Source organism: Myotis lucifugus, unplaced genomic scaffold (assembly GCF_000147115.1).
Source record: "Myotis lucifugus unplaced genomic scaffold, Myoluc2.0 scaffold_1, whole genome shotgun sequence".
NCBI classification, from domain to species: Eukaryota; Metazoa; Chordata; class Mammalia; order Chiroptera; family Vespertilionidae; genus Myotis; species Myotis lucifugus.
This window is the reverse complement of record NW_005871049.1, coordinates 27,300,758-27,327,192: the sequence shown is the minus strand read 5'-3', so window position 1 is coordinate 27,327,192 and position 26,435 is coordinate 27,300,758. Positions and strand designations below refer to the sequence as shown.

General features: G+C 38.5%; 2 protein-coding genes across 4 annotated transcripts in view; one reads left to right on the top strand and one right to left on the bottom strand.

Annotated features, from left to right (window-relative positions):
- ETFDH (electron transfer flavoprotein dehydrogenase) overlaps positions 1-12,901 on the top strand; it is a 30,220-nt gene extending 17,319 nt beyond the window's left edge. The window contains exons 7-13 of one of the 2 annotated variants that reach the window (XM_006081850.3): positions 1,385-1,531; positions 2,866-3,006; positions 4,416-4,559; positions 7,352-7,520; positions 9,449-9,631; positions 9,878-10,099; positions 10,933-12,901. In XM_006081850.3, the coding sequence (XP_006081912.1) occupies positions 1,385-1,531; positions 2,866-3,006; positions 4,416-4,559; positions 7,352-7,520; positions 9,449-9,631; positions 9,878-10,099; positions 10,933-11,096 (1,170 nt within the window). In that variant the 3' untranslated portion in view covers positions 11,097-12,901. The remainder of the gene's footprint in view (positions 1-1,384; positions 1,532-2,865; positions 3,007-4,415; positions 4,560-7,351; positions 7,521-9,448; positions 9,632-9,877; positions 10,100-10,932) is intronic. The other variant, XM_023755380.1, reaches the window with a different exon arrangement.
- Positions 11,631-25,013, bottom strand: PPID (peptidylprolyl isomerase D). Of its 2 annotated transcripts, XM_006081849.3 has the most exons (10): positions 24,818-25,012; positions 23,442-23,582; positions 21,174-21,280; positions 19,251-19,439; positions 18,303-18,425; positions 18,043-18,149; positions 16,243-16,384; positions 13,112-13,198; positions 12,974-13,016; positions 11,631-12,009 (listed from the first exon to the last, which is right to left on the bottom strand). In XM_006081849.3, exons 1-10 carry the CDS (start codon positions 24,900-24,902, stop codon positions 11,921-11,923), a joined length of 1,113 nt encoding a protein of 370 aa, XP_006081911.1. In that variant the 5' UTR covers positions 24,903-25,012; the 3' UTR covers positions 11,631-11,920. The 2 variants fall into 2 exon arrangements, with proteins under 2 accessions (XP_006081911.1, XP_023611167.1); XM_023755399.1 differs by lacking the exon at positions 18,303-18,425 and having other exon boundaries at positions 24,818-25,013.
- Between the last annotated feature and the right edge of the window lie 1,422 nt (positions 25,014-26,435).

Sequence of the window (26,435 nt, the reverse complement as noted above, 5' to 3'; positions counted from 1 at the left end):
CGCAGGGCAGAAGGGAAGCGCCAAGAAATTTTCCAGAGTGTTGTGTGCTAAGAACCTAACATCCAGATTTCTTTTTCTCACGGAAACTTTTAATTCAGATTTGAGGGTCAAGATACAGATTTTCTCAAATATGAAAAAACTAAAGGCTTTCTCTCCCCCCAACCCGTTTTTATGTGAAACGCCGAAAGTTCCTTTTAGAAGGGGGAGAAAGAGGAAAAAGGTAAATTTTCAATTTTTGGCAACCAATCCCCCATCTTCCAACAATGGAATCTAAAAACCAAGTAAATAATTTGATGACCAGAATAAACTGGTGAATATAATAGAACCAGGGGCATAGAAAGGGGGTGGACTGCCAGTTCTCGGGGGGAAGGGGGTTTTGGGGGGTCCGAAAAGAAACGGGCCAAAAATCGTCCCCCTATGAATGGGGACAGTGGCGCCGGGGGGGGGGGGGGGGTAAGGGCAGAGGGTGGTGTAGGAACCGGGTGGAGGGGAGCTATGGGGGGAAAAAAGAGGAACAACTGTAATAATCTGAACAATAAAGATTTAATAAAAAGAAAAAGAAAAAATATAAGAGAGCAAAAGAGATAAGATTTTAATTATAGCTTTTTCCCCTTTGGAAAAAAAAACATTTGTTTTACAATATAAATTCAGCAATACAGAACAAGTAAAATTAAAGTGAAAAAGGCAACTAGCTGACAGATATATTTAGTGTGATTCTATTAGAAGGATATAAATAGGCTCTGTTTTTTTTGTTTTGTTTTTTTTTAAATATATTTTATTGATTTTTTACAGAGAGGAAGGGAGAGAGATAGAGAGTTAGAAACATCGATGAGAGAGAAACATCGATCAGCTGCCTCCTGCACATCTCCCACTGGGGATGTGCCCGCAACCCAGGTACATGCCCTTGACCGGAATCCAACCTGGGACCTTTCAGTCCGCAGGCCGACGCTCTATCCACTGAGCCAAACCGGTTTCGGCAGGCTGTGTTTTTTATTCATGGAAATTTTCTGCCATGAAAATTTCACAAGAAAACTATTATTTTTTGCTGCAAATGATGGGATTGGGAAGTCAGGAATAGTGGGGAAATGGCCCTTCACTTTTTGCTTTATATTTTTAGATAATTTAGATAATATTTGCTGTGTTAATTCTTACAAACTTAACTGTTCAATCAAGTACTTTTGAAGTAAAATAGAAAAGTATCACAAAGACACAAAATATATTATTAAATTTAAATTAGATTCCACTTATAACAGTACTGAATTTTACTTTAAATATATATGCATTGTCTCTACTATACCTGAATCATAATTCAATTCAAAATTGACCAGGATGTGAATATTTTTTAAATTATCAAATGTTGCAATTTAACATTTTTATTTTTTAGACAACATTTGAGAGAGGACTAGAACTACATGCCAAAGTTACAATTTTTGCAGAGGGTTGCCATGGACATCTCGCCAAGCAACTGTATAAGAAGTTTGATTTGAGGGCCAATTGTGAACCCCAAACCTATGGAATTGGACTGAAGGAGGTATCCTGGCTTGTCTTTGTAATTTATTATGTTGAAATATGGAACTTTAAATTCATTGTATTATAATGTAATCATAATGTTGATTTAATTTTACAGTTTTATTTTTCATTGACTTGAAATGTTATGACTGAAAATATTTGGGATATTTTTCAAAGGGCTAGAAAATTGTTATCTAAATTGCATCTATATGTTGTAATTGTTTTATCAAATATTGTTGAAAGAAGTCTTGAACTTGAAAATATTTGTTAACATTGATTTTTTTAATTGTAATGCCATCTCCCATAATAGTATTGGACCTGCTATTCATATGCTAGTTATAGGATGACTACATCCTACAAGAATTTTTCATTCAAAACTGTAATGTGAAGATAACTTCATTTATGAAACTTACACTCAGTCCTGGTATATTGACATGGAACCTAAAATTTAGTTAGGTTAAGTGTTGTGTATTTTCTCAATTTATCCAATCACTAGACTATTTTTTCACTTTAAGTGTATCTATAATAATAAAAGCATAATATGCTAATGAGACCGGACTTTCTTCCCGACGTCCTTCCAGATGAAGCATGGGCTGCGAGGGAAGCCCGGGTCCCAGGTGCCAGAGGGAAGCTGGTGCCAGCAGCCGGGGGAAGGAAGGCCTACTCTTGCATGAATTTCGTGCATCAGGCCTCTAGTTAGAATCTAAAAGTTTCATTATATCCTTTTGTTTAAATTTATTTTTAGGGTAAAGCTCAGAAAGGTTTAGATTCATTATGTTGTGAATAAGGGTTTAATTGTTTTGGTAGATTGTACGTATTACCTGCTTTTTAGACGATATCTTAGATGGAAATTGTTTAAAATTTAAACTTACCATTCTAAAAGTAGGATGAATCATTTGCTTAATTTGAGGAGGGGGCTGTGCAAGAAAGAGTAAAATATTTTATTGAAGAGTAACAGAGTCTACAGTACCAGATCTTAGGTGTACAGTTCAGTTAATTTTTATAAGGTTAACACACCCATATTACCACCACCCAGATTAAGACATAGAATATTACAAAAACCCCAAAAGTTTCCCTCATCTCTTCTGGGGTGTTTCCTAGAATCATACGAAAGTCTTATTGATTTGAACATCTTAATGTCTAAAAGTGTTCATAACATTTCTGACCTTACTCTTTACTCTGATTCATCATGCTGCAGTTTGATATCATTTTCTTTGACATTTGAAGTACTTTTTTTATGTTTCTCTTGGTACAGTTTTTTACTTGTAATTTTCATAAATAAGACAAACTTGGCAAGTTTTATACATTGTAGTGACATAAAAATTTAAATAATACTCTAGGACTTTTTTTTTAAAGCTATGGCTTATTGATGAAAAGAAGTGGAAACCTGGGAGAGTAGATCACACTGTCGGCTGGCCCTTGGACAGACACACTTATGGAGGCTCTTTCCTCTATCATTTAAATGAAGGGGAACCCCTGGTGGCTCTTGGTTTTGTGGTAAGTTATACGCCCGTTATGGAGAGTTCTGTTAGTCACTGGATCATCAAGGTTATAAAACAAGGGTTTTGAATATGAGGAATGTAAAATGCTTTACTTAAAGCTTATGTTCTAATGCAGCGGTTCTCAACCTGTGGGTCGAGACTCCTTTGGGGGTTGAATGACCCTTTCACAGGGGTCACCTAAGACCATTGGAAAACACATATATAATTACATATTGTTTTTGTGATTAATCACTATGCTTTAATTATGTTCAATTTGTAACAATGAAATTGGGCGTCACCACAACATGAGGAACTGTATTAAAGGGTCGAGGCATTAGGAAGGTTGAGAACCACTGTTCTAATGTAATCAGCATGTAAAGTGCTTATGGTTATTAGAGACATTAGTCTACTTAACACACATAGCTTTACTAATAGTAGCTACTATGTGTCAGGCACTGCTAGATATTTCACTGAGAATTCTTAAGTTTCATAAAATCCTATGAAGTAGGTATAGCCTTTTTTACTGATGGGAAGTCCAAACAAGTTAAACTACTTTCCCAAATAGGCCTATTAAATGACAGAGGCAGTTACACACTTCAAAGCCCATTATGACATGCTGCCCCTGAAAATTTAGTCAGCACTGGGTTTGAACTTATAACTTTTTAAAAACATGAGCATTTTCTCCTTTTTGGCCACTTATACCTTTAGTAAATTACATCTTGAACATCACAAGGAACAGAAAAATTGCGAATTTCTGCACCTTAGAATTGGTGGCAGTTTATTGTGTAATGTCATGATTAAACCTGCATATGAACCATTGTTAAACTTATGTGCTTTTTGAAATCCAGACAAGTTGCAGCAGCACCATCTTTGTGTAGTTATTCTAGTGACTTAATCTTTTCAAAGCATAAAAGGCTTTGTTATTAATTTCAGCACTACAGTAATGCCTTTAAAATGTAACTTTTAATATTTCTTGTCCTCTTTTTTCTAAGTGTGATTAAATCCTGTTCATTTTTGCCTCAGTAGTACTGCATATAGCTTATGTATTTGTAGAGTTGGTATTGAGAACCGAATAATTATTACAATTCCTTTTATAGAAACACAATGTGAGGGACACTTACCTACAAATATTTTTCTAATATGGACTTTGCTATATAGAGCAGTGATTTATTAATATGTTCCAAATATTTAAAGTTTTTCTGATTATAAACCCAAGGTATTCTTTGTTTACCCTTTCTTTTCCAAACATTTTATTTAGTTATTTAAATTTAGGTTACAGTATATATTTCTCTTAAGTACTTTGAGTATAAGAAATTTAATGTACATGTTTTCTGATAAAAATTACTCACATTTTAGCTTGACATAATTTGAAATAAAAATGTCTAATTGCATAAATATATCAAATTTAATTATAAAAATTTTAAGGTTGGTCTGGACTATCAAAATCCATACCTGAGTCCATTTAGAGAGTTCCAGAGGTGGAAACACCATCCTAGCGTTCAGCCAACATTGGAAGGTGGAAAAAGGATTGCGTATGGAGCCAGAGCTCTCAATGAAGGTGGCTTTCAGGTAAGTTTCCCAACTTTTTTATTCTTTATTTATGTATTATAAATCCAACATTGAAAATATAATGTTATAAATTTAAAGAATAGAAAATCACTTCATAGGAAAAAATTTAGGTAATTCAGCAAGTCACCTAGTATTTATAAGACTGCGTCACACTGTAGTTAAATAAATTACACCATGAATTTAAAGAATATATTGACTTGCCCTAACCGGTTTGGCTCAGTGGATAGAGCGTTGGCCTGCGAACCGAAAGGTCCCGGGTTCGATTCCGGTCAAGGGCGTGTACCTTGGTTGCAGGCACATCCCCAGTAGGAGGTGTGCAGGAGGCAGCTGATCGATGTTTCTCTCTCATTGATGTTTCTAACTCTCTATCCCTCTCCCTTCCTCTCTGTAAAAAATCAATAAAAAAAAATTTTTTTAAAAGAATATATTGACTTCACTGGCTTTTTTTGTTTGTTTTTTAACCAGAAAGGTAAAACTATGTGACCCAAGATATTTTTCTTTATCCTTTTTTATAGTATTGTTTTTTAATATATATATATTTTTTTTTTTCTTGAGAAAGTAAAGGAGAGGGAGAGATAGAAACATCAATAATGAGAATCATTGATTGGCTGCCTCCCACATGTCCCCCACTGTGTATGGAGTTCACAAAGGAACCTGGGCATGTGCCCTGGGTTCAACCACTGAGCCATACTTGTTGGGCCTTTTATTCTTTAGCTGCCAGGAAATTCCAAGGCAAATACTAGGTTTTGTTATATTCAATAGCACATACCCATTGTCATTTTAAAACATCTGCCTTGTGTGCGTCAACATCTCAGATGGTTTTTAGGAAAAAAAACCTAAACTTTTTACTTAAATTTTCCGATTTAAATAGTCAAAGATTCAGAAACTTATTTTCAGTTAGTTTTAAAGACCATAAAAGCAATAATTTGGAACATTGTTTTATTTTTATTGATCTAACAAATATTACATGACTATTTTCATTGTCCTTCAGTCTATACCCAGAACTCACCTTTTCTGATAGGTTTCTAATTATTTGTAGTCCTAGTTTAATGAATGCTCCAGAATACAGCATTTCTGAGTGAACTTTTCCTTGTTCCAGCACGCCCCCTACTGGGGATGGAGCTCACAGTGCAACCTGGGCATGTGCCCTGACCAGCCTCAACCACTGCTCAACCCAGTTCCTTAACAAAATGCCCAGTGCCGTAACACTGTCCACACAGGGGATCCTCCCAGAACTTAAAAACACACATTTTCATTGTGCCATACGATTTTTTTTTAGGATTTAAGCACCAATTTGGAAGAACTTGCACTAACAATCCACATCCTGTCTTTTAGTTCTTGAATCAAATTTAGTGTTAACAAGATCACAGCCTTGAGAAGTGCTGTCATTATCCAAGTTTTTAGCCATTATCTGGTTTCAGCTAATGGCATTCCGGAAGTCCTTTACCCATACTGTCTGCTCTGTGATCCTGATGTGATGCTCTTGCGTTTGGTCCAAGAGAACTACAGTCATAAATTCATTCCCACATGTACTGTAAAAGGATGGGGACTTTGATCTCCTTTTTACCAGCATTCTTCTACCGCATTTTGCTTCTCACCACCTTTCCTTTACAGCAGTGGTTCTCAACCTTCTGGCCCTTTAAATACAGTTCCTCATGTTGTGACCCAACCATAAAATTATTTTCGTTGCTACTTCATAACTGTAATGTTGCTACTGTTATGAGTCATAATGTAAATATCTGATATGCAAGATGGTCTTAGGCGACTCCTGTGAAAGGGTCCGCCAGCCAAAGGGGTCGCGACCCACAGATTGAGAACCACTGCCTTACAGTTAGAATTCTCTAGTTGAAGGGACCTGTGTGGCCACAGATTGGTCATCATGTCTTCCTGCAGCTGATGGCAGTTGTTTCCCCGTTAATCACCTGTCCTCTGAGTCACTTTCAGCACCATCAGCCAAACTTTACCACCCACCACTTTCTCAACAAAGACCATGGCTTCCTTCAGGAAACCCATAGAGAAGAAAAAATGCAGGAGGAATGAACAACTCTGCCTTTCCTCTCTCCTTTCCTTTTCAAACTATAGATTATAGTACATTTTCCCATGCAAACAACCTGTAATTTAGGTGCCACATTATGGGGTCTATATAGGCTTTTATTGGCTAACCCAAAAATATCACCAGCCTTTATTTCATTGTTCTTTATCAATAATGTATATTGAGGCCCAAACAACTATCTTTGGGGGGGGGGGGGATTCACCTTATTCTCAAGTTAATTAAAATGTTGTTTAAGGTAATAGCTAATTGTGATGCCATGATTAGAACCTATGTTTCCATCCCTAGATATCAAAGTAAAATAAAAAGTGTATACAGAGGTAAGGTACCATCCTTTGTATATCATGTTACCATGATGTAAAAGCAGATCACAATTTAGATAATAGTCATTCAGGTTTAGGGAATATTTTTCACTATGACACAAGTGTACATGAAAACATTTTATTTAAATGTGAACCCTCTGGTCTTAAATCTGCTTCATATAGGTTAGTCATGGGGAGGGAGAAGGAAAAATTTGTAATAGAAAAATGGTAATAATTCTAATCCTCATTCGTTGGGAAGGGGAAAAAACTGCCCTTGCTCTGTTTTTTTTTCCCCTTCAGTATATTCATTTTCTTTTCTTTTTTTTTAAAGAAATGTTTCTCTACATCTTTAAACTTATTTAAGAGGCTATAATGTGGAGTGGTCAGTTTTGCATGTTAAATTTGAGCTAACAATACACTTTAAATGTTTCTTTCCTCAGTCTATACCAAAACTCACCTTTCCTGGTGGTTTACTAATTGGTTGTAGTCCTGGTTTCATGAATGTTCCCAAGATCAAAGGTACTCACACAGCAATGAAAAGTGGAGTTTTGGCAGCAGAATCTATTTTTAATCAACTAACTAGTGAAAATCTCCAATCAAAGACGATAGGTAAGAACTTCCTATTTATTTAAAGTATAGAAATTTGTCAGGTTTTTCACTGAAACATTGATTTCAAGTTGGTGAGTACTGCATTACATTACACACATATAATATACACAGTAAGATATCTCGCAAATACCAAAGTGTCTTGTCTGAAAACAGAAGAGCTGTGCAAACTACAGAATCCAGCACCATCCTTGGCAGGGTTGGCAAGCACCAGCATTTATGACACTTCTACTGTAGTGGAGAGGAACAGCTAGCACTTAGGCCTCAGTAAACCCTTAGTCTAAAAAGACCTTCTAATGACTCTCCACTTTTCTCAGAGTAAAAGCCAAAGTTCCCTCACCCCTCTGACTTCACCTTTTTACTCTCGTTCCAGTCGTATGGGCTTCCTCACTGACAGGAACGTGTCAAGCATGCTTCCTTCTCTTGTCCTTGCTCATGGCCAACTCTCTCCTTCCTTCACCTTTGTCAAATACCTCTCATAGTGAATCCAATTGATTTGCAACACACAGCACTTTCAACACGCCCCACTTCACCCGAAGTTTTTTTCTATAATTTTTTCCCATCTTTGATACACTATATAATTTATCAACTTAGTCTTTGTCTCCTGCCTCTTGGAAGGAAAACCTGATTATGCCTTCGGATCTTTGTAAGAAGGGAGGCCTAGGGTGTGGGAGAAGAAGGAGATAAAGTAGAACAGAAACAGCAAGGTGGAGGGTGATGGTTGAGTAGTGGAACATTTTTCTGATTTTCTTGCCAAGTGTCTTTCCTTTTTGGACCAACTTGTCATGTAAACATAATACCGCACATAGAAAGTACTGGAGCAAGTACATCACCAAAAACTAGGTTAGGGATTAAAGCCTGAAGGAGAGAAGTGGAGCCAGAATAGGAAATAAAGACTGGAAGGAACATAGTCACTGCCCGGCTGATGTGGATACGGGGTTGAGTATCGACCCGTGAACCAGATCACAATTTGATTCTGGGTCACGGCACATGCCAGGTCATGGGCTAGATCCCCAGTAGAGGGCTTGCAGGAGGCAGTCGATCAATGATTCTCATCATTGAACTTTCTCTCTCTCTTTCCTTCTCTCTGAAATCAATAAAAACATTTTAAAAAGAACAGTCATTATGTAATTCACAAACGTTTATAAGAACCACTTTGTCCCATTAAGTATTAAATGCATGCACCAAGTTTTAGGTATTGTTATAATTTCCTAGGGCTGCCACAACTAAGTACCACAAACTGGGTAGCTTAAAACAACATTTGAGTTTTACAGGCTAGCAGTTTGAAATTAAGGTGTTGACAGGACCATACTCTCTGTGTAGTTTCTGGGTGAATCCTTTCTTGCCTCCCAAGCTTCTGAAAGCCTCGGGCATTCACTTGGTTTGTGATAGAATTAACTCCAATCTCTGCCTCCATCTTTACCTGTCTTCTGCTTGTCTGTGCCCCATAAGGACCCCAGTCTGGATTAAGGGCTCCCTTTACTCCAGTATGACCTCATCTTCACTATTACATTTGCAACAACCCCATTCTGATCCATTCTTAAATACTGGGAGGTTTAGACTTTAAAATGTGTCTTGGGGGGTGGGTTGCGGGAGGGGGGGCGGCAAAATTCAACCCCTAACAGAAGTGTTTCATTGATCAATTGTAATTTTTTTTTTTACTTTTATAGGAAGCATAAACTCTTTATCTCAAGCTTCCTTTTCAGGTTCCCTAATTTTAAAACTTAACTTTCCATGCTACCAATATAAGAAATCAAATTTAGATGCTGCCAACATTTATAAATGAAACATTCTTTGTGTGTTCTTGTGACCACCTGTTTTTTAAATTTAAGATCCACTCATCAGATATTTCAGAAACAAAATACCTTGATCAAGTATTTTATACTTCTTGAGGCAATTTCACACTTAACATTTCGTATTTTTAATAAAAGGACTCCATGTAACTGAGTATGAGGACAATTTGAAGAAATCATGGGTGTGGAAAGAGCTATATTCTGTTAGAAATATAAGACCCTCCTGCCATGGATTCCTGGGTTTATATGGAGGGATGATTTACACTGGAATCTTTTACTGGATATTTAGAGGAATGGAACCATGGACTCTAAAACATAAAGGTAATAACATATTTGAGTGTGTTATAATCATTAAAAACTCATGAATGGAATCCATTAAGTAACTGAGAAAGTTATCTTTTTTATTACTTTAAATTTGCTTCAGTCTCTTTAAGTGAACAGCGTATCATTGTTATGAGAGTAGTCTTATTTCTTTGGTATATTTTCAAGTTTTATAAAAATTTTTTTTTAAGTACTTTAAAATTAGTGTTGTATATTTATTTAAAATCTTCCTCAAAACTTTTGAAGGTTCTGATTCTGATCGGCTCAAGCCAGCCAAGGATTGCACACCTATTGAGTATCCGAAACCTGATGGACAGATTAGTTTTGACCTTTTGTCATCTGTGGCTCTGAGTGGTACTAATCATGAACATGACCAGCCAGCACATTTAACCTTAAAGGATGACAGTATACCTGTAAATAGAAATCTGTCAATATATGATGGGCCCGAGCAGCGCTTCTGCCCTGCAGGTCAGTACTGTGATTTCCATTCATTCCTGTTTGCTTTAAACATGTACGAAATATGTCTCCATTGCTTGGAAATTATAAATGACTCCTATATTCAGCTTTTTTAAGAAAACATTATTTTATGGTTCTTACTCTAGCAATGTTAAAATAATAGGATTTCTTTTGAAGCCTAATTCAGAGGACATTTCTCAAGAGGTCTTTCTGTGTCTACCCTCGGACCAGGATAAGGCCCACAGAACACCAAAGAATACCTCTTTCCACATTCACATAACTTTTAAAAAAATGTTATGGTTGCATGCACACACATATACCCATGCACGGACAGTATATATATAGATGCTAAAATACCGAGCTATAGCTACATTCAACTCAAGAAAATGGTCCCAAATTTGAAATTCATCATGATTACTGTATCTGTTAGTGCTGAGTTTTTAACTACAATTATAAAATAGTAACTGAGTCTCAAATGATACACTAAAATAGTGTTCAGCTGTGTAAAAATTAGTACACTGTGGAGAGGGACTAGAATGTCTGAGGGCAGGGACTTTGACTGTCTTTTGACTTTATTTTAATCACTTCTGTCATAATACCAGGTTATAAACAGGATTAAGACTGGCTCTGTTGTTGTTTTTCAGCTACAGTACCATATAGCACATTATATATACAGAATTGTAACTCAAAAGCAGCCAAGATCTTTGTAATATGCTCTATGGGTAAACATTCTGAAAAAAACTTTCAAGGTTTCTGTAGCTACTATTTCCAGGACTTCAATTTCTATTTTTGAATTTTGAAAGTTGAAAAAGTTAGGTACTTAACAATATTATTTCTCTTTACAGGAGTTTATGAATTTGTACCTTTGGAACAAGGTGATGGATTTCGGTTACAGATAAATGCTCAGAACTGTGTGCATTGTAAAACATGTGATATTAAAGATCCAAGTCAGAATATTAACTGGGTGGTACCCGAAGGTGGTGGAGGACCTGCTTACAATGGAATGTAAACTATAACTAATTTCATTTGCAGGCAAGTCTGATAAACACTTTCTTTATAATGTTGAGAAATTAGCAAGTATCAACATATCTTATAGCATATTACTGATCAGAATGTTCATAAAATATCAGGGAAATAATTTTATACTATACCTAAATTTGTCCCATAAAAAACTATCAATATTTATCTTAAATAAAACTTTATTAGTGATGTAGCATTTACTTATCTCTTCAATTCTTCAAAGATTCATTACTAACAGCAGAATAAACTATTGGCCTTTTATGTACATTTGACTTGCCAAATTCAAGACTTCAAGTATGAAAATAAATGTATACTGTAGACCAGAGGTTGGCATCCAGCCCACCACTTTTCTTACAGTTTTCTTGGAACACAGCCATGCCATGCCTTTTGCAGAAATGAGTAGTAGTGACAGAAAAAATGGTTCTAAAAATTTACTATCTGGCCCTGTGAGTATAAAACACCAGCACAAACCAACCAGTTTACAGAAAGCTATATCAAAGAATTGAGGGAAATAACACAAACGTAAGCTTTCATCTGTTTATTCAACAAGATGTATCTTTAGTTTAAAAATAGGTTGAACACCATTATTCTTTGTAATACAGATAGCCGGAGGGGTGGGGTCAACTTCACTGTACTTTGTAACACTTTTATTAAGAGTGAACCAGTATAAGTATTTCTAAACTGTAAACAATGGGGAACTGAAGTATCAAAGGAAACACATTAGGGATCATATTTAATAGACAAAAATCCCTTAAATTTTCTTATTGCCTTTATACATCAATGTGTAATATTTAAGGATAACTGAATTCCTTATTAAGCAAACATTTTTGCATATGCTGCCTTCTCTTTATCTTTCTGTGCCTTTATCTTTTGTTTGACTTTCAGCAATTCTGCCTGGATAGCTGCAAAATAAATATGTAATAGGAGTTAGTTTTCACACATCCAAAAATTAGGTTGAACAATAAACAGATGTTTTAGTATGATAGTTAACTTCCCCTTGATAAATTCTTCTTGCCCTATTAACAAAATAATGTATACTGAGAAAACAATACATAATCACTAAGCATAATTTTAGAAAACTGTCTATTGAGAGAATTCAATTGAATTATACAGATTTGCCTTCTCCATTAGGGAAGTGCCTCCTGTTTTACTTTAGTATTAAAGAAGCCAAAGGTATATTTTAATATCTAGATGTAGTATCACTATTAGTAGTTGGTGTAGTTGAAAGACAACCTTATTTTTGTCATGGTATCACAAAGCTTTTCTATTAGTCTATTGGCTAGAATATTTGGGTTATGGCCACATTCAGTTTAAGGAATGGTCATAAACATTAAATTCACCATAATAGTCATTTGGTACTTTTGACTAGAATTAAACTAATAGGAACTAGATCTCAAATGATACAGTAGAACAAATAGTATTCAGATATGTGAAGACAGTATTCTGGAGAGGGTCTAGAAGAGCCGTGGGCAAACTACGGCCCGTGGGCCGGATCCGGCCCGTTTGAAATGAATAAAACTAAAAAAAAAAAAAAGACCGTACCCTTTTATGTAATGATGTTTACTTTGAATTTATATTAGCTCACACAAACACTCCATCCATGCTTTTGTTCCGGCCCTCCGGTCCAGTTTAAGAACCCATTGTGGCCCTCGAGTCAAAAAGTTTGCCCACCCCTGGTCTAGAATGTAAGCTCTCTGAAGCAGGGACCCTAACTTGCTCAATGCAGTATGATCAGTGCCTGGCCCAATGACAGGCATTCTGTAATATCTGTGGAATAAATATCTAAGTGGCAAAGGGTACAGTGTTTCATTAAGAGAAATTCTTAAAGGACAAAGTGAACTTTCACTACAAAAACTGCCAACTTACCTTTATCTTCTGGTGCTATTTCCTGAGCTTTCTTAAGATCAGCCTTTAATTGGAAAAAAGTTTTTAGGAAATATTAGGTATATGATTTATGAAGGTGGTTGTCTATTTTTAAAAGTGAAATTTAGGACAAAATTTTACCAATGCTTGGTCGTATTCTTTCAATCCTTGCCATCCTTGCGCTCTACGGTACAGTGCTTTGGTATTTGATGGATCTATTTCAAGAGCCTAGAAAAAAGAATCAAATTAATACTTTATATTAAGTATTAAATGTATGTACTAGATTTAAATTTATTGCCTGTCAGTTCCAAATCAACCCTTCACTGCTCTGTGAAGATGAACCCTATAAATCTCTCCTCTGCTAGGTGGCACAATGTTAAGTTTTGTCAGTAGAGGGCTCTACATGGACATGGAAGAGAAAGCCAATTTCTCTTCCAGGTTCCAGTGTGCTCCTCTTATTAGGTTCCTGCAGTTTGTCAGTAGCAACTCTCCACAGACAAACTCCCCAGGCACTCCAGTGAGTAGCACAAGTGTGGTGCTCAGTGACTGCCTCTGCCACACAAAAGCCATGGCCATCCCCTCTCCAAAAAGGTCTGGATCTCAGCCAGAGGTCTAGAGAGGTGCCTCTTTCGAGGGGCTCCATACCCACCTAGGGGAAACAGATCCGCTGGTCCCATCACTTTAGAATCTCTTTACTAGCCAATCCCTTATTATTCCAGTCCCCTTTTATATTTTCTTTTAAAGTTCAGTATGGTTTTTATTTCCTGATTTGGCCCTAACTGATCAAAGAAAGCCATCTATACTAATAAAAGGATAATATGCTAATTAGACCGGATAGACTGGACATCTTCCAGACAAAGCCGCTGTGGCTGCCAGGGCCGAGGGCCGGCGGTGCAGGAGAGGCGGCGGCGCGGGCCAGTCCAGCGCCATGGCCCCTTCTGCAGAGGCGGCGGGAGAGAGGGCTGAGTGGTCTTGGTCCCAGTGCTGCCCCTTCCACAGAGGCAGCCACAGAGGCAGCGGCACAGGCCCAGTCCCAGCAGCACACCTCCACAGAGGCTGGATGGGGGTGCGATCTGCTATGCCTCAAACTCCCACAGCCCCTCCCCAGCCAGCCTGGCCCCAGATTGCCCCCCACCCACCAGCACTAAGAAGCGAGGGCTGAGGGCCAGCAGCCGCGGTAGCCGGCAGTGGCAGCAGCAGGATGATGGGGGTGGCACCTTCCCTGATCGGCCCAGTCGCCTCCCTCAGAGGGAGGCCAGACTGCGGCTTAGGCCCACTTTCCACGGGGAATGGGCCTAAGCCATCAGTAGGACATCCCCTGAGGGTTCCCAGACTGTGAGAGGGGGCAGGCCGGGCTTTGGGACCCCACCCCCTCCAGTGCACAAATTTTCATGCACCGGGCCTGTAGTTTTGAATAAAAGTCTGTTTGCATGTAATTTTTTAGGAGGATGAATAACTTTTAATAGGTCTCTACTCTGAAATAAATGTTTTAAAAATATTATTTTACTTAACATCTTTTAAAGGTCAGTACTTAGATTTACTGAAAAGGGTACATTATCTGCCTCACAAAGGTCAAAAAGAGATCCAGAAAATTGGTGAAGACTAATCTTTTCCTCTGATAACATTTTTCCTCTGTTGTATTCCATTCTAAGTATATTCTTATCCCTATTCCACCTACCCTACCAAATTAGGATTTCATTTTATTTCTCCTTGCTGTGGATGTTACTGGTCTATGTACAGAATGTACAATATACATTAAAATTATTGGAGGTGGTCTTTCTAAAATACAATGTTTAGTATGGAAAATTTTTCAGCTCTACAATAGGGAAAAAGTCATAATTGTGTATTTTAAGTAAGGTATGCTTTTACCTTTCTAGCTTTTGCTGTTAGTATTCCTGGATGTCTCCATAAAGGTGCTTAACATGTGCCCAACACTGGTAAATGCTTTACATATCTATCTTACCTAATAATAGACAAACATGTAAATTGACCGTCCCTCCAATACTCTCACCAGCCCATCAGGAGTATGCAAATTAACCCAACAAAGATGGCAGTTAATATGCATATTCAGGCGCAAAGCGAAGACTGAAGGCTCTGGCCGGAGCAGCGACGACCGAAGGCTGAAGAGGCTTCGCCTCTCTGCTGCAGCCGGAGCGAAGGCCTGGATCCCGGGTGCCAGAGGAAAACCAGTGCTGGCAACCAGGGGAAGGAAGGCCTATTGCACGAATCTCTTTGTGCAACGGGCCTCTAGTCTATCTAATAATAGGGTAATATGCAAATTTGTTGGGACGCCATCACAGTAACTACCGATCATCAGGCTGTGCGCATAGCAGGTGTGGGTGGGTGGGGACTTGCAGCATCGGGGACAGGGGTGGGGCCATGGCAGGGGCCTCCACACACGTGCACCAAGGCTCCTGAGGTGCACGCTCGGAGGTCCACAGGCCTCCGCCGTGGCCCAGGGGTCCACAGGCCTCTCCTGGCTCCGGCCTACCTCTTTGGGGCAATCCATCGAGGAGCCCCAGGTGGGCGATGGATCGCGGGGCTCCTGCACTGTGACAGGGCACAGGCCAGGTTGGAGACCCTACCCCTACCCCTGCTCCCAAGTGCACGAATTTTGTGCACCAGGCCACTAGTCTATATATAAAAACCTAATATACAAACTGTCCCCTTGGGAGTTCAACCGGGAGTTCAATCGATCGCTATGATGTGCATTGACCACCAAGGGGCAGCACAGAACGAAGGAAGGCCCCGGCTGGCAGCCGGAAGGCCCCAATCAGCCCTGATCACTGGCTAGGCCTAGGGACCCTAGTGTTATATAATCCTTATAATAAACCCATGAGGCAGGTATTATTTCCACTTTACATATAAAGACTTTCAAATTAGGAACTTACCCAAGATCACAAAGTTAGTGAGAGGTCTAATAAAAAAACTATGACTGACTCCATAACCCATATTCTTAGTCATTCCTGGCTTTGTCTTCAAATGCCTAGCACATAACAGGTGTTCAATATGTTAAATGAATAAGTGAGCTGATATATGTGCTTTGAGGAAAAAAGGAAAAGTATCTTAATAGATATTAAGTAATACAATAAGCTAAGTAAATGGATTGAGAGGAAAACTGATGTCCAAAATATTTAGAGATGAAATGACATGTTTTATCGAGTCTCATTAGGTCCTATGCAATGATATATTAATGTATATAAAATTGTTTTGTTCAAGTTCATAAATCATAATCCAACACTGTCAAAAAGTTCAACAGCAAACAGACTTACCTCCAAACAACTGTCAACTGCTCCCTGCCAATTTGACATCTTTAGTTTACAAGCACCAATATTCAGCATGCAACTTAAAGCTACAGGTTGCAGCTTCACTCTATCTGCTTTCTCAATAACAGCTTTTGAACCTTCCACATATCTGGAGAACACATTAATAAAAGTAAAATGTAAAACTAGCATAAGACATATTCTGCTTCAACTATGCCAAAAAATGTTAGGTCACTTCTGATATAAAAAGTTTATCAAATGCTAATATTAATATTCTTAATATTCATTATCTTTTCTTCTTCAGATAACTTATTTTTATTTGTTACAACTTTTTTCCAAATTGTTCAAACAGGCCAATTTAAGAATAATCCCCATATCTAAAGATAATTGTGCACTATTAACACCTTTTATTTTTAAAAACCAGGTCTCGATTACGTACTTTGAGAAGCAAGGTTCTCATTGTGTGACAGGGAATGGAATGGGAAAGGTGAAGAACCCTGTAGTGTTGGTTTTGAATTGTCATTTAATACAGTTCCTAGCTCTGTCTACTGACAAGGACTCAGAAACAATAAGCATACCTGGTTCCCATAATTTGTTCTCTAAAGTTTATACCCTAGTGAAAAGAATCAGCGCTCCTTGGAGAAATTGCTGATACCAATCTGGAAACGGGTTAAGTATAAAATGAGCCTGGAACATCTGTGTCGGAAAGTAAGCCAAGTGATCACAGACTAAGAGGAATATGTCAAAAGGATGTAGAAAAGGGGGCTTCCCACTAGAAAAATCTGGAACCCTTTGGGCTTCAAAAAAAAAATTATAGTAATAGTATAAGACCTGAAAAAAATCCACAGTCTATAGTGATACTTGAAAGTGGGGAGAGGAAAGGTTCTTTCAAACAGAAGAATGCTAGCTTATAATAACTGTAGAATGAGTGATAAAATTAGAAAAATCACAGTTCTGCAATCACCAAGGCAATAACTGATTTAGGCAAGGGTCTTCAATGATGTAAAACCACTGGATGAAATGTTAGAAACTGAATATGCACACAATCTCACAGTATCACCCCAGAGTACTTACTATTTACAAAGGGGAAAAGGCATTTTTATAAGACATCTGGCTGACATCACTTTAATCAAGTGCCAAAACTCAAAACTGACATGTGCCTTCAATATGTGTGATGTCATAGAAAATATACATCACCTACTTAAGTCCTCTTGCCAAAATATCCTCAACCTAACCTTGAGGAAGCAATCAAACAGATGGTATTATAGAAGGCAACCTATTTAAGACTCCACAAAGTGTAAGTGACAAAAAACTTGTAGAATAGGGACTATTAAAGATGAATAAACTAGAGACATAAAACCAAATGATACAACTGCCTCTGGAGTAAAAAAAAAAAAAATTAAATAATTGGGGAAATTTGAATGTGGATTACATATTAGATAATATTGTATGAATGTTATTTTGGGGTGTTTTAATGGTAGTAAGGTTATGTAGAAGAATGTCTTTGTTTCTTAGGATATAATAATAGATATTCAGGGGTGAAGTATCATGGTATCAGCAACTTCCTCTCAAAAATGATTCTTCAAAAACAAACAGTAAAAATTAACTAGTGAATTGTAGGTTAAGATATATGAGCATTCATTCATGTACTATTCCAACTTTTCTGTATTTGGAAATTTTTCAAAATTAAGAAGTTGGAGGCAACAAAAAATGCAGCTAATCTGCCAAAAATACAATAAACTCTTGAATTTCAGTTTACAATTCAATTTACAAGTTCTTAAAAGCAATTTATTAAAAATATTTTATTACCTTAAAACCTTTGTGTATTTTTTAATGGCCATCTCCCAGTTCTGGGACTTGAAAAAAGTATTTCCAATGTTTTTTAAGTCTTCTGTTATTAATAATATTTTATCTACCTGTATAAAAGAATACAAATATGCTGGATTTTAGTAAGTAATGTGGTTTAATGCTGGGTTCTAAGACAGATTGACACAAATATCTCAAAATTTTAGTACTAAATAGTTTTAGTAATTGAAATAATTAAAGCTTGACTAATTGAAAGTACTCACGTCTTTTAAATCTAGATCTGCATCCTCAGGGAAATCTGGATGACTGTCACCAGAACCATCTTTTGGGCATATTCCCCAGTCATCCCCTTCCTTCAATTCTCCACATTCTGCAATAACGCACAACTGTAAAAATAATCCTAAATTGTAGACGGGCACTAACATATTGATATTAAAAAAAAAAAAGTCTGGGTTTAAAAGCTATATAGCTTCAAGTTATATGCAACATGGTCCAAGTCACTTCTAAAATGACAGACTGACTTTAGGAGGCTCACCTATCTGCTCTAATTACAAAATACCCTTTAAAAACATTCCAAGTAATAGAACAATGTCACTATTTTACAAAAGTCTTTTATTGCTATTCAGCATCTCAGTGTACACAAAATGAACTGAAAACTTTATCATTCTCTATATAATTGTCTTTAGCTGGGGCACTGCTTTCAATTTACTACTGCTGAGTGACAGCCTACCTCCTATAGGTATCAGAGTTCCCAATTCTCACAACCCTACCAATTGGGTTGGGTAGTAGTATGGCCATTGGTCCACAGACTTAGAACTCAAGGATCTTTAGAGTTATATAATCTATTCTAAACCCTTAAGTAATTTATGTAGAATGAGGAATCAGACTAAGAGAAATTGAATAAGATCAAGGCCAAACCACCAATTAAATGGCAGAGTCTGAATATGATTCTTCATTTCCTGTCCTCTTTCTGTGATGAACTAGTATCCAGGCTGACTCAAAGTTTTGCAAGTATAGGAAGACTTAAATCACCAAGATTGAGATTGAAATAATAAAAATCTTTTGAAGCTGCCCTGATCTTTTTCTCGAATTTAAGTGGCAGATTCAGGCTTCTATACCAAAAGTCATCCTAACTTTTTCCAGCTAATAATCATCAGATTCTTTTACTTACATTTCTTTAAGATAGCATCTAGGGTAAACTATTTACTTACTTTGGCAGGTTTTTCACCTTCCACTTCTACATTTTCCAGGATTCTTGCCACACCCATTCCTTTAATTACTTGGCCAAATACCACATGTTTCCCATCCAAATGAGGAGTTGGAACTGTTGTGATGAAGAACTGAGAACCATTTGTATTGCAGCCTGCATTTGCCATACTCAATAAGCCCTCCTGGTCGTGCTGTAGAAACAAAATTAATTTAATGAAAACCAAGGTTAGAGGTACTAGTCTGAATTGTTCTTTTACTGACCATACACAAAACTATGGTAGACTGTAATATCATTTAGATCAAAAAATATAATTGTACTTTATTTTAATAGCAACCTTTAATTCACAAAATGTAGGGTTACTTAATCACTTTTTAAACTTTAACAAATGCTGATGAAATCAAATAAAGTGACAAACAACAGTGGGGGGTGTATTTCTAAATTGGCCATATTAAGAAAATGCTTATATTTCATCTTTAAGATGAAGATGCTACATTAAGGAAATCTATAATTATACTGTCTTTTTTTATGATGGATGGTCTTTTTTTCTGAGAAACACTAAACAGTCTTTTGACTTTTATGGGCCTACATTATGATTCTTCCTTTACACATCAATAAACAGGGAACCATGATAGATTATTCAATTTAGATAGGATATTCAATTAGGTACTTTCAAATCTCAGAAGAATCCAAAACTTATGGCTTTCATCCGAGGTGAATCACTTCTTAAGGGAATGCCCAAAAGAAACTACTGCATCCATATATATTGAAGTCAAATTTCTTCCTTGGCACCAACCTGTTCAAAGGTTCTGTGAAATCCAGTTTTCATCTTTGCACTTTTTCCTCAGGCTTTCTAAATTTATTCCTTGTTGGGCCAAGCATTATAAATCTAATGTTAGTCTTCCCACCTAAAATGCCTTTTAACCCTCCAATCTAAATCTAATTCAGCTTTCAAGGTTACCAAGTTTGTAGAAGGCAAGAACTGTGTCCTTTCAATAGGCCTCCTTTCTTTAGATCGGGGGTGGGGAACTTTTTTTCTGCCAAAGGCCATTTGGATATTTATAATACTATTCGAGGACCATACAAAATTATCAACTTAAAAATTAGCCTGTTCTTTGGTCAAACATTTAATTAACTCACCCCTAATGCCTTGGCAGGGCCAGACCAAATGATATTTCGGGCATATTGTTATTCTCCAGTTGTCCCATGTGTTTTAATCTTGTCTTCCCATTAAGATTATAAACTCCTTGTCATCAAGGCCTTTCATTTTTATAAACCCTTTGGTGCCAGTGACAGTATTAAATTCAAACAGCTGCAGTCAATAAATACTGCTTAAAATATAGATGAGATTTTCTTTTCAAGTTATACTCATTACCTTGTTCATTTTCCTCATTTCCAAAAAGATCACTTTACTTTTGTACTTACATGTCCATTCTTATAACTTGAATGATGCAATATAACCCGATTACATCCTGGGACAATGAAGATAAGGCACAGGCACCACTAATGTCCTTTAGGAGCTTGGACATTAACCATATCCTCTAGTTTGCAAATCCCCTGATATCCTGGATATTAGCGATGGTTTTGTTGCTCTTCAAATTCAAGCATAAAGATGCACAAGTTACCATCCTTCTGATAATGAGAACATTTTCCTGGAAACAATTTTGCCATATGGTGGCCACACTTTAAAACTCATTAGCTTTACTGAAGTATGTAAACCTGGATCACACTGAAATAACTATAGTATTTTTGCCAAATCATTACTGGATGAAAATGTTCCGTATCAAAGGCGCATATTGCCAAATATGACACCTTTTAGAAAGAAAGGAGAATCTAAACACACTTGAGACATTTATCGGTGTCTTAACCCAACAAGTGCCCATGCATAGTACCCTTTATTATCATAACATGCATTTGTCTACTTTACCTTATAATAGAAATTTTCATCTTCAAACTTTTCACCATAAATACTTTCTCCACCTGTCCCATTCTGATTTGAGAAGTCTCCACCCTGAATCATAAATTTCTTAATAACTACAAAAAAGGAAAATAGCTATTAGAAACAAAGCTATATTCATGTTAACTGTCACCCAAAAAATTTAATAAAAACAAACAAAGCTATGACTTCAGCAATGTTAACTAATGAATATATAATAAAGACAACTTCCTAAAATGACTCTAGTCATGTCATTCTCCTATCTTTCTCCACCATTTTACTCTTAAAAGACTTTTCACAATTTGAGTCCAAAGTACTTTTACTGCCTGATGCCCCACGAACACTAAAAAAATTAGTTCAGATGGCACCTCTGCAATAAAACTGTCACTGGCATCCCGAAGTTGGATCTCCTAATTTTTCTCCCCTAGTAGCTAGACTCTACCTCCATTGTATAACATCTTACCTAATAATAGACAAACATGTAAATTAACTGTCCCTCCGCTACATTCACCAGCCAATCAGGAGTATGCAAATAAACCCAACAAAGATGGCGGTTAGTTTGCATATGTAGGGGTGAAGCAGCGGAGCGAAGACTGAAGGCTCCGGCCGGAGCGAAGGCCTGGGTCCCAGGTGCCGGAGGAAAACCGGTGCCGGCAGCCAGGGGAAGGGAAGGCCTATTGCATGAATCTCTTTGTGCAACGGGCCTCTAGTCCTATATAATAAAAGGCTAATATGCAAATCAGCTATCAGCTGTCAGTCAGACATCTCCAGAGGGCTCCCGGACTACAAGAGGTCACAGGCCGGGCTGAAGGGACCCCCTCCCCCGACCCCCAGTATATCAAAATGATCTGTCTTTTCTGGCAAATAATTAACTCCTTAAGTACAGCAACTCTTTGTGTTTTTTAATCCTCACCCGAGGATATGTTTATTGATTTTTTTAGAAAGAGGGAGAGGGAGAGAGGGGAGGAGAAGTAGAGATAGATAGATAGAGAAACATCCATGTGAGAGAAACATTGATCAGTTGCCTTCCATATAGGCTCCTAGAGATTAAACCCGCAACCTTTTGGTATATGGGACAACACTCCAACTGAGCCACACCAGCCAGGGTAGCTACTCTGTCTTTCATCCTTGTTACTATGTGTATGGCTGGGCACATATTAGTCACCCAATAATGTCTCCTGAATAAAGGCCAATTATTCTAAGATTTGTTATACTGTGGCAGAAATATTTCAGCAAAAATCATCTCTCAGTGTCAAGGATTCCCAAGACTACCCCAATGTTCAGAAATTCCCTATGATTCATGGGATTCAGCATTTGGTTGTATCACAGCAACACAGGAAGGAAACACAACTAGCTAATAAAGGGAAAAGATACAGGCAGAGTCTAGAGGAATCCATGTGCTTCCTTGTGCTCTCACCCTCCCACAAGCTGGTCACAGAGCATTTTCTTCCCCCAGCAAAGAAAGTGCAATAACGTATATGATTTGTTCCAGCCCAGGAAAGCCCAGTAGAGACTCAGCACCCATAGGTTTTCATTGAGGATGATCATATAGGTATTCTCTCCCTAGTATGTACCAAAATTCCAGACTCCCAAAAGGAAATCGAATTACTTGTATAAAGAGTCTAGGCTTAGTAATCCACCTTTATGATTTTGGGAATGGTTCAAGTTCCAAATTCCCAGACTCTACACAATGGCCAACCTTGCGAGCAGACCTTTCTAAGGACAGCAGTCCCAGGGCCTGCTATGTTAACTCTTTAGAACCTTCAGTCTATTGGGGGAACCACCAAATAATCACTAAACAAAAGTATAATTAGAAAGTGTGATAAGCTGTGTGAAATGTCATCTTTTCATCACATCACACCATGTGCCCAAGACACGAAAGTTTTAAGTCGGCGGTAGCCTTCCCAAGCAATCCTGCCCAAGAAGATTTAACTTTTTTATCACCTGGTAGTCAAGCCATCCAAGGTCTACCTACTTATCATGGCCACACTCTTTTTTCTCAATCTAATCACATTCTAGTTAGAGAACTGGTGAAACTAGTATATTTCATTTCTCTAGAAATAAACCTTAGTACACTCCTATAATTAATTCTGCCTTCTACAGCCCAACCTTTATGACATTGAGCTATTGCCTCAGGTGTCAAAGCATCCTCTTAGAAACTAATAGTAACTTTTAACCTTTGCCCCACAGTGTCTTCCCCAACTCCTATAGGACAGGATTTGATTATGTGTAAGAATCAGTTTCAGAAAATTTACATACTTCGATGGAAAGGGCAACCTTTGAAATGGAGAGGTTTCCCAGTGGTGAGTCCAATGCCTTTTTCTCCTGTACACAGTGCACGAAAATTTTCTGCAGTTTTGGGTACAATATCTGCAAACAATTCTAAGACAATTCGGCCAACTGAAAAAAAATAAGAAACAGTGTCAGTATGCAAAACAACCAACCAAATAAGCAAATGATAAAAGGTCAGTTAGTAAAATTATGACGACTAAGATGTCAAGTTCTCTTTTATTTTTCTAGTATTCAAATTTAGTCAACTTAAATTGAAACAATTATTTTTCTGCACCTGACAATGGTTCATAAATACAACAGCCAGAAGATCAGCACCATATAAGGGACACCATGAAGAACAAATGTTTTACGTTCTGAGTAATTTCTTCAACATGTACTCAGCATTTTCAATCACCAACTAACTACAGGAAAAAAAAAATTTAAAAATTCTTTGTGTCGTCAGATTGGCTGAGTTTTGAGCTTGGCTGAAGCTTTTGTGCTTTGTGGAACCTGCCTGCTACAGCTTCTGAAGCAAAAGCTGGAAAAGTTGCCATTCCAGCTAAAGCCTGAGCCAGGTCAAAATAAACCTGGCACTAGTTTCAAACCCAACTGAATGTACATATAAGTGTGTGTGTGTGTGTGTGTATCCATATGATCCACGGGGACCCCTGGATCCTGCTATGTACGTCTGTACAACATTCAAGCACCCTGCCTGGTCAGCAATTCTAACGTGTTCCAGAACCAGCGCCATTCGGTTACCAAGCAATAGGCGAATCCAGAGTTTAGGGAGCGTCTGGGCTGCTAGCGTAGCCTAGGCAACCACGTCCCTACAAGGAACTTATTGCCAAAACAGAGACAATGGTCCCCAATCTGACTGGACCGCGGAGTTAAGAATCAGTCATACAGAAGAAGGCACACGCAAAAGTCACTTTAATTTGTAAATCACATGACAGTTGCTGATCAAGCTCGCGTCGCCAAACGCACGGCGGGACGGGAGCCCCACTGACGCACACCCATGGGTTTCCTGGATGTCTCACTGCAAACATAGAACCATCTTATTTTATGCCAACGTAATGCTGCAAGGTGGCGGGAGGTGCAAATAGGAGAGACAAACCTAATGGCCACGATCCCCGAACCAGAAATTTCCAGAAACTTCCGCACGATCGGTGGCCTTCTACAAGGGCGCTGGCTCGACCCAAGCCCAAATTCAAGGCTAATTTATTCAGACGGGACAGTCAGCGTGGCCATTCCCGCTGCCCTACGGAGCAGCCCCCGGCCCGAAGCGCACCCACCCGCGGCGACTCCTGAATCCCGGGAAGCCCAGCCCCCTCGGAGCCAGTCTACGCATCTCAGACTCCGCTCACCTCGCTCGCCTCCGACGTCCACGTCAAAGAAGACTCGGGGGTTACTTGGGTTGGAGGGCTTCGTTTGGGGGGACGGGTGCGACATTTTGACTTGCAGACGCGTTTGGAAGTGGATTCCGGGCACCTCGTGGCTGCGGAGTCACCGAAACCCAAGAGCGGCTGTGTCAACGGCGACCTGAAGGCGGCGCCGACGAGCCACTTCCGGCGTCAGGTCCGGAAGGGGCAGCTCGACTTCCGGCGCCGCCTCCCCACCGCGCTCCCAGGCGTTGGGACCGGCGCGCGTCCGGTCCTGTGTGCTGTGCCTTCTGGTTTTCCCTTCTCACTCAGTGCGGTAGCAGCTTCAGTCTTTTTATCCTTTTCGCTCGTGTTTCATCGCCTGTGCCACCATCGTGGTGTAGAGGAACCTCGGAGGTAGTCACCCCGTGCCAGCAGCCTCAGGTCTGCCATGAGTTGGCGAGTGCCCCTCTGAAACGCAGTTTGCTTGTCTGGAACATGGGAATGGAGTGCTGACCGCGGAGGGTCGTCCTAAGGTTGAAAGGAGTAAATCACTTCCTGGACACAGCCTGCTGGTAGCTAACCCGTCAGTTGCGCATTATTGTTATAATTTGACCTGCACGTTAGTAGTATAAGTGACAGAGGTTAGGCTAAAGGCTCCAGGCGGCTGAAGCTGGGAGTACGGAAGAGAGCGGTAGTTTGTTCCGCAGCACTTTGTAATGTTCTAATTGCTCGTTCATTTACTATTTCACCTTCCTTCTCCCAGTAAACTCCACGAGGACAGAAATTTCGTTCTTTTTTCATGGCTCTATCCCCAGCACTTCTGTCTGGCACATACCATGTGCTCAGTCAGTATTTTTGAATGAGTGGATGAGTTACACAATGCTGGTGGCCTGGAGAGTGTTTGTAAGAGGTAACATTTCATTTCTGCCCTGGCCAGGTTGCTCAGTTGGTTGGAGCGCCCTCCCCTGTACACCAAGAAGCTTGCAGGTTCTATACCCCCGCAGGGCACATACCTAAGGTTTGGGTTGGTGCCCAGTCTGGGTGGGTGCCGGAGGCAACCCATGGATTCTTTCTTCCCTCTCACATCAGTGTTTCTGTCTCTCTGCTTCTCTCCAAAAAACACACACAAAAAAAACAAAAAAAAAACACAACATATCTTCGGGTGGGGATTTTTTAAAATTTTTATTTCCTTGTGCCTTTTATGTATCATTTGAGAGGATTATCAGCTCTTCATGCTGATCCTTTCAAAGTCCAGCACATTAAAATTAATATAAAATGTTAATCTCTAATGAGTTGATGACCTTCTATTCCATGGTGTTTTTACCTTGTGGTTCCCTGAAGATCAAGGACAGCTGAGCACAGAACCTCTGTGTCTCTGGATAAATAAGAGTCGAAATCAATTGTTCTCTAACCCAGTCTCATTTCCAGGCTGCAGACTGGTAACTTACACTTTGTCTCACAAGTACCAAATGGTAAAGTCCACGTTAAAATTTTTATTTTAATTTACTAGCTTAAAATCAGCCTTTAGATTATTCAAAGAATTGTCACTTTTACGCCATAATCTCCTAACCATTATTATCATGATGAATATCATTATGATCAACTAGGCAGCATACACATT

Coding starts and splice junctions, on each gene's coding strand:
- PPID (XM_006081849.3), bottom strand. CDS start 24,902: ATGTCGCACCCGTCCCCCCAAACGAAGCCCTCCAACCCAAGTAACCCC. Junction 19,440..21,173: donor ATGAAAATTTCTATTATAAG/GTAAAGTAGACA, acceptor TTGTTTCTACAG/CACGACCAGGAGGGCTTATT. Junction 18,426..19,250: donor AAGGTGAAAAACCTGCCAAA/GTAAGTAAATAG, acceptor TTATTTTTACAG/TTGTGCGTTATTGCAGAATG.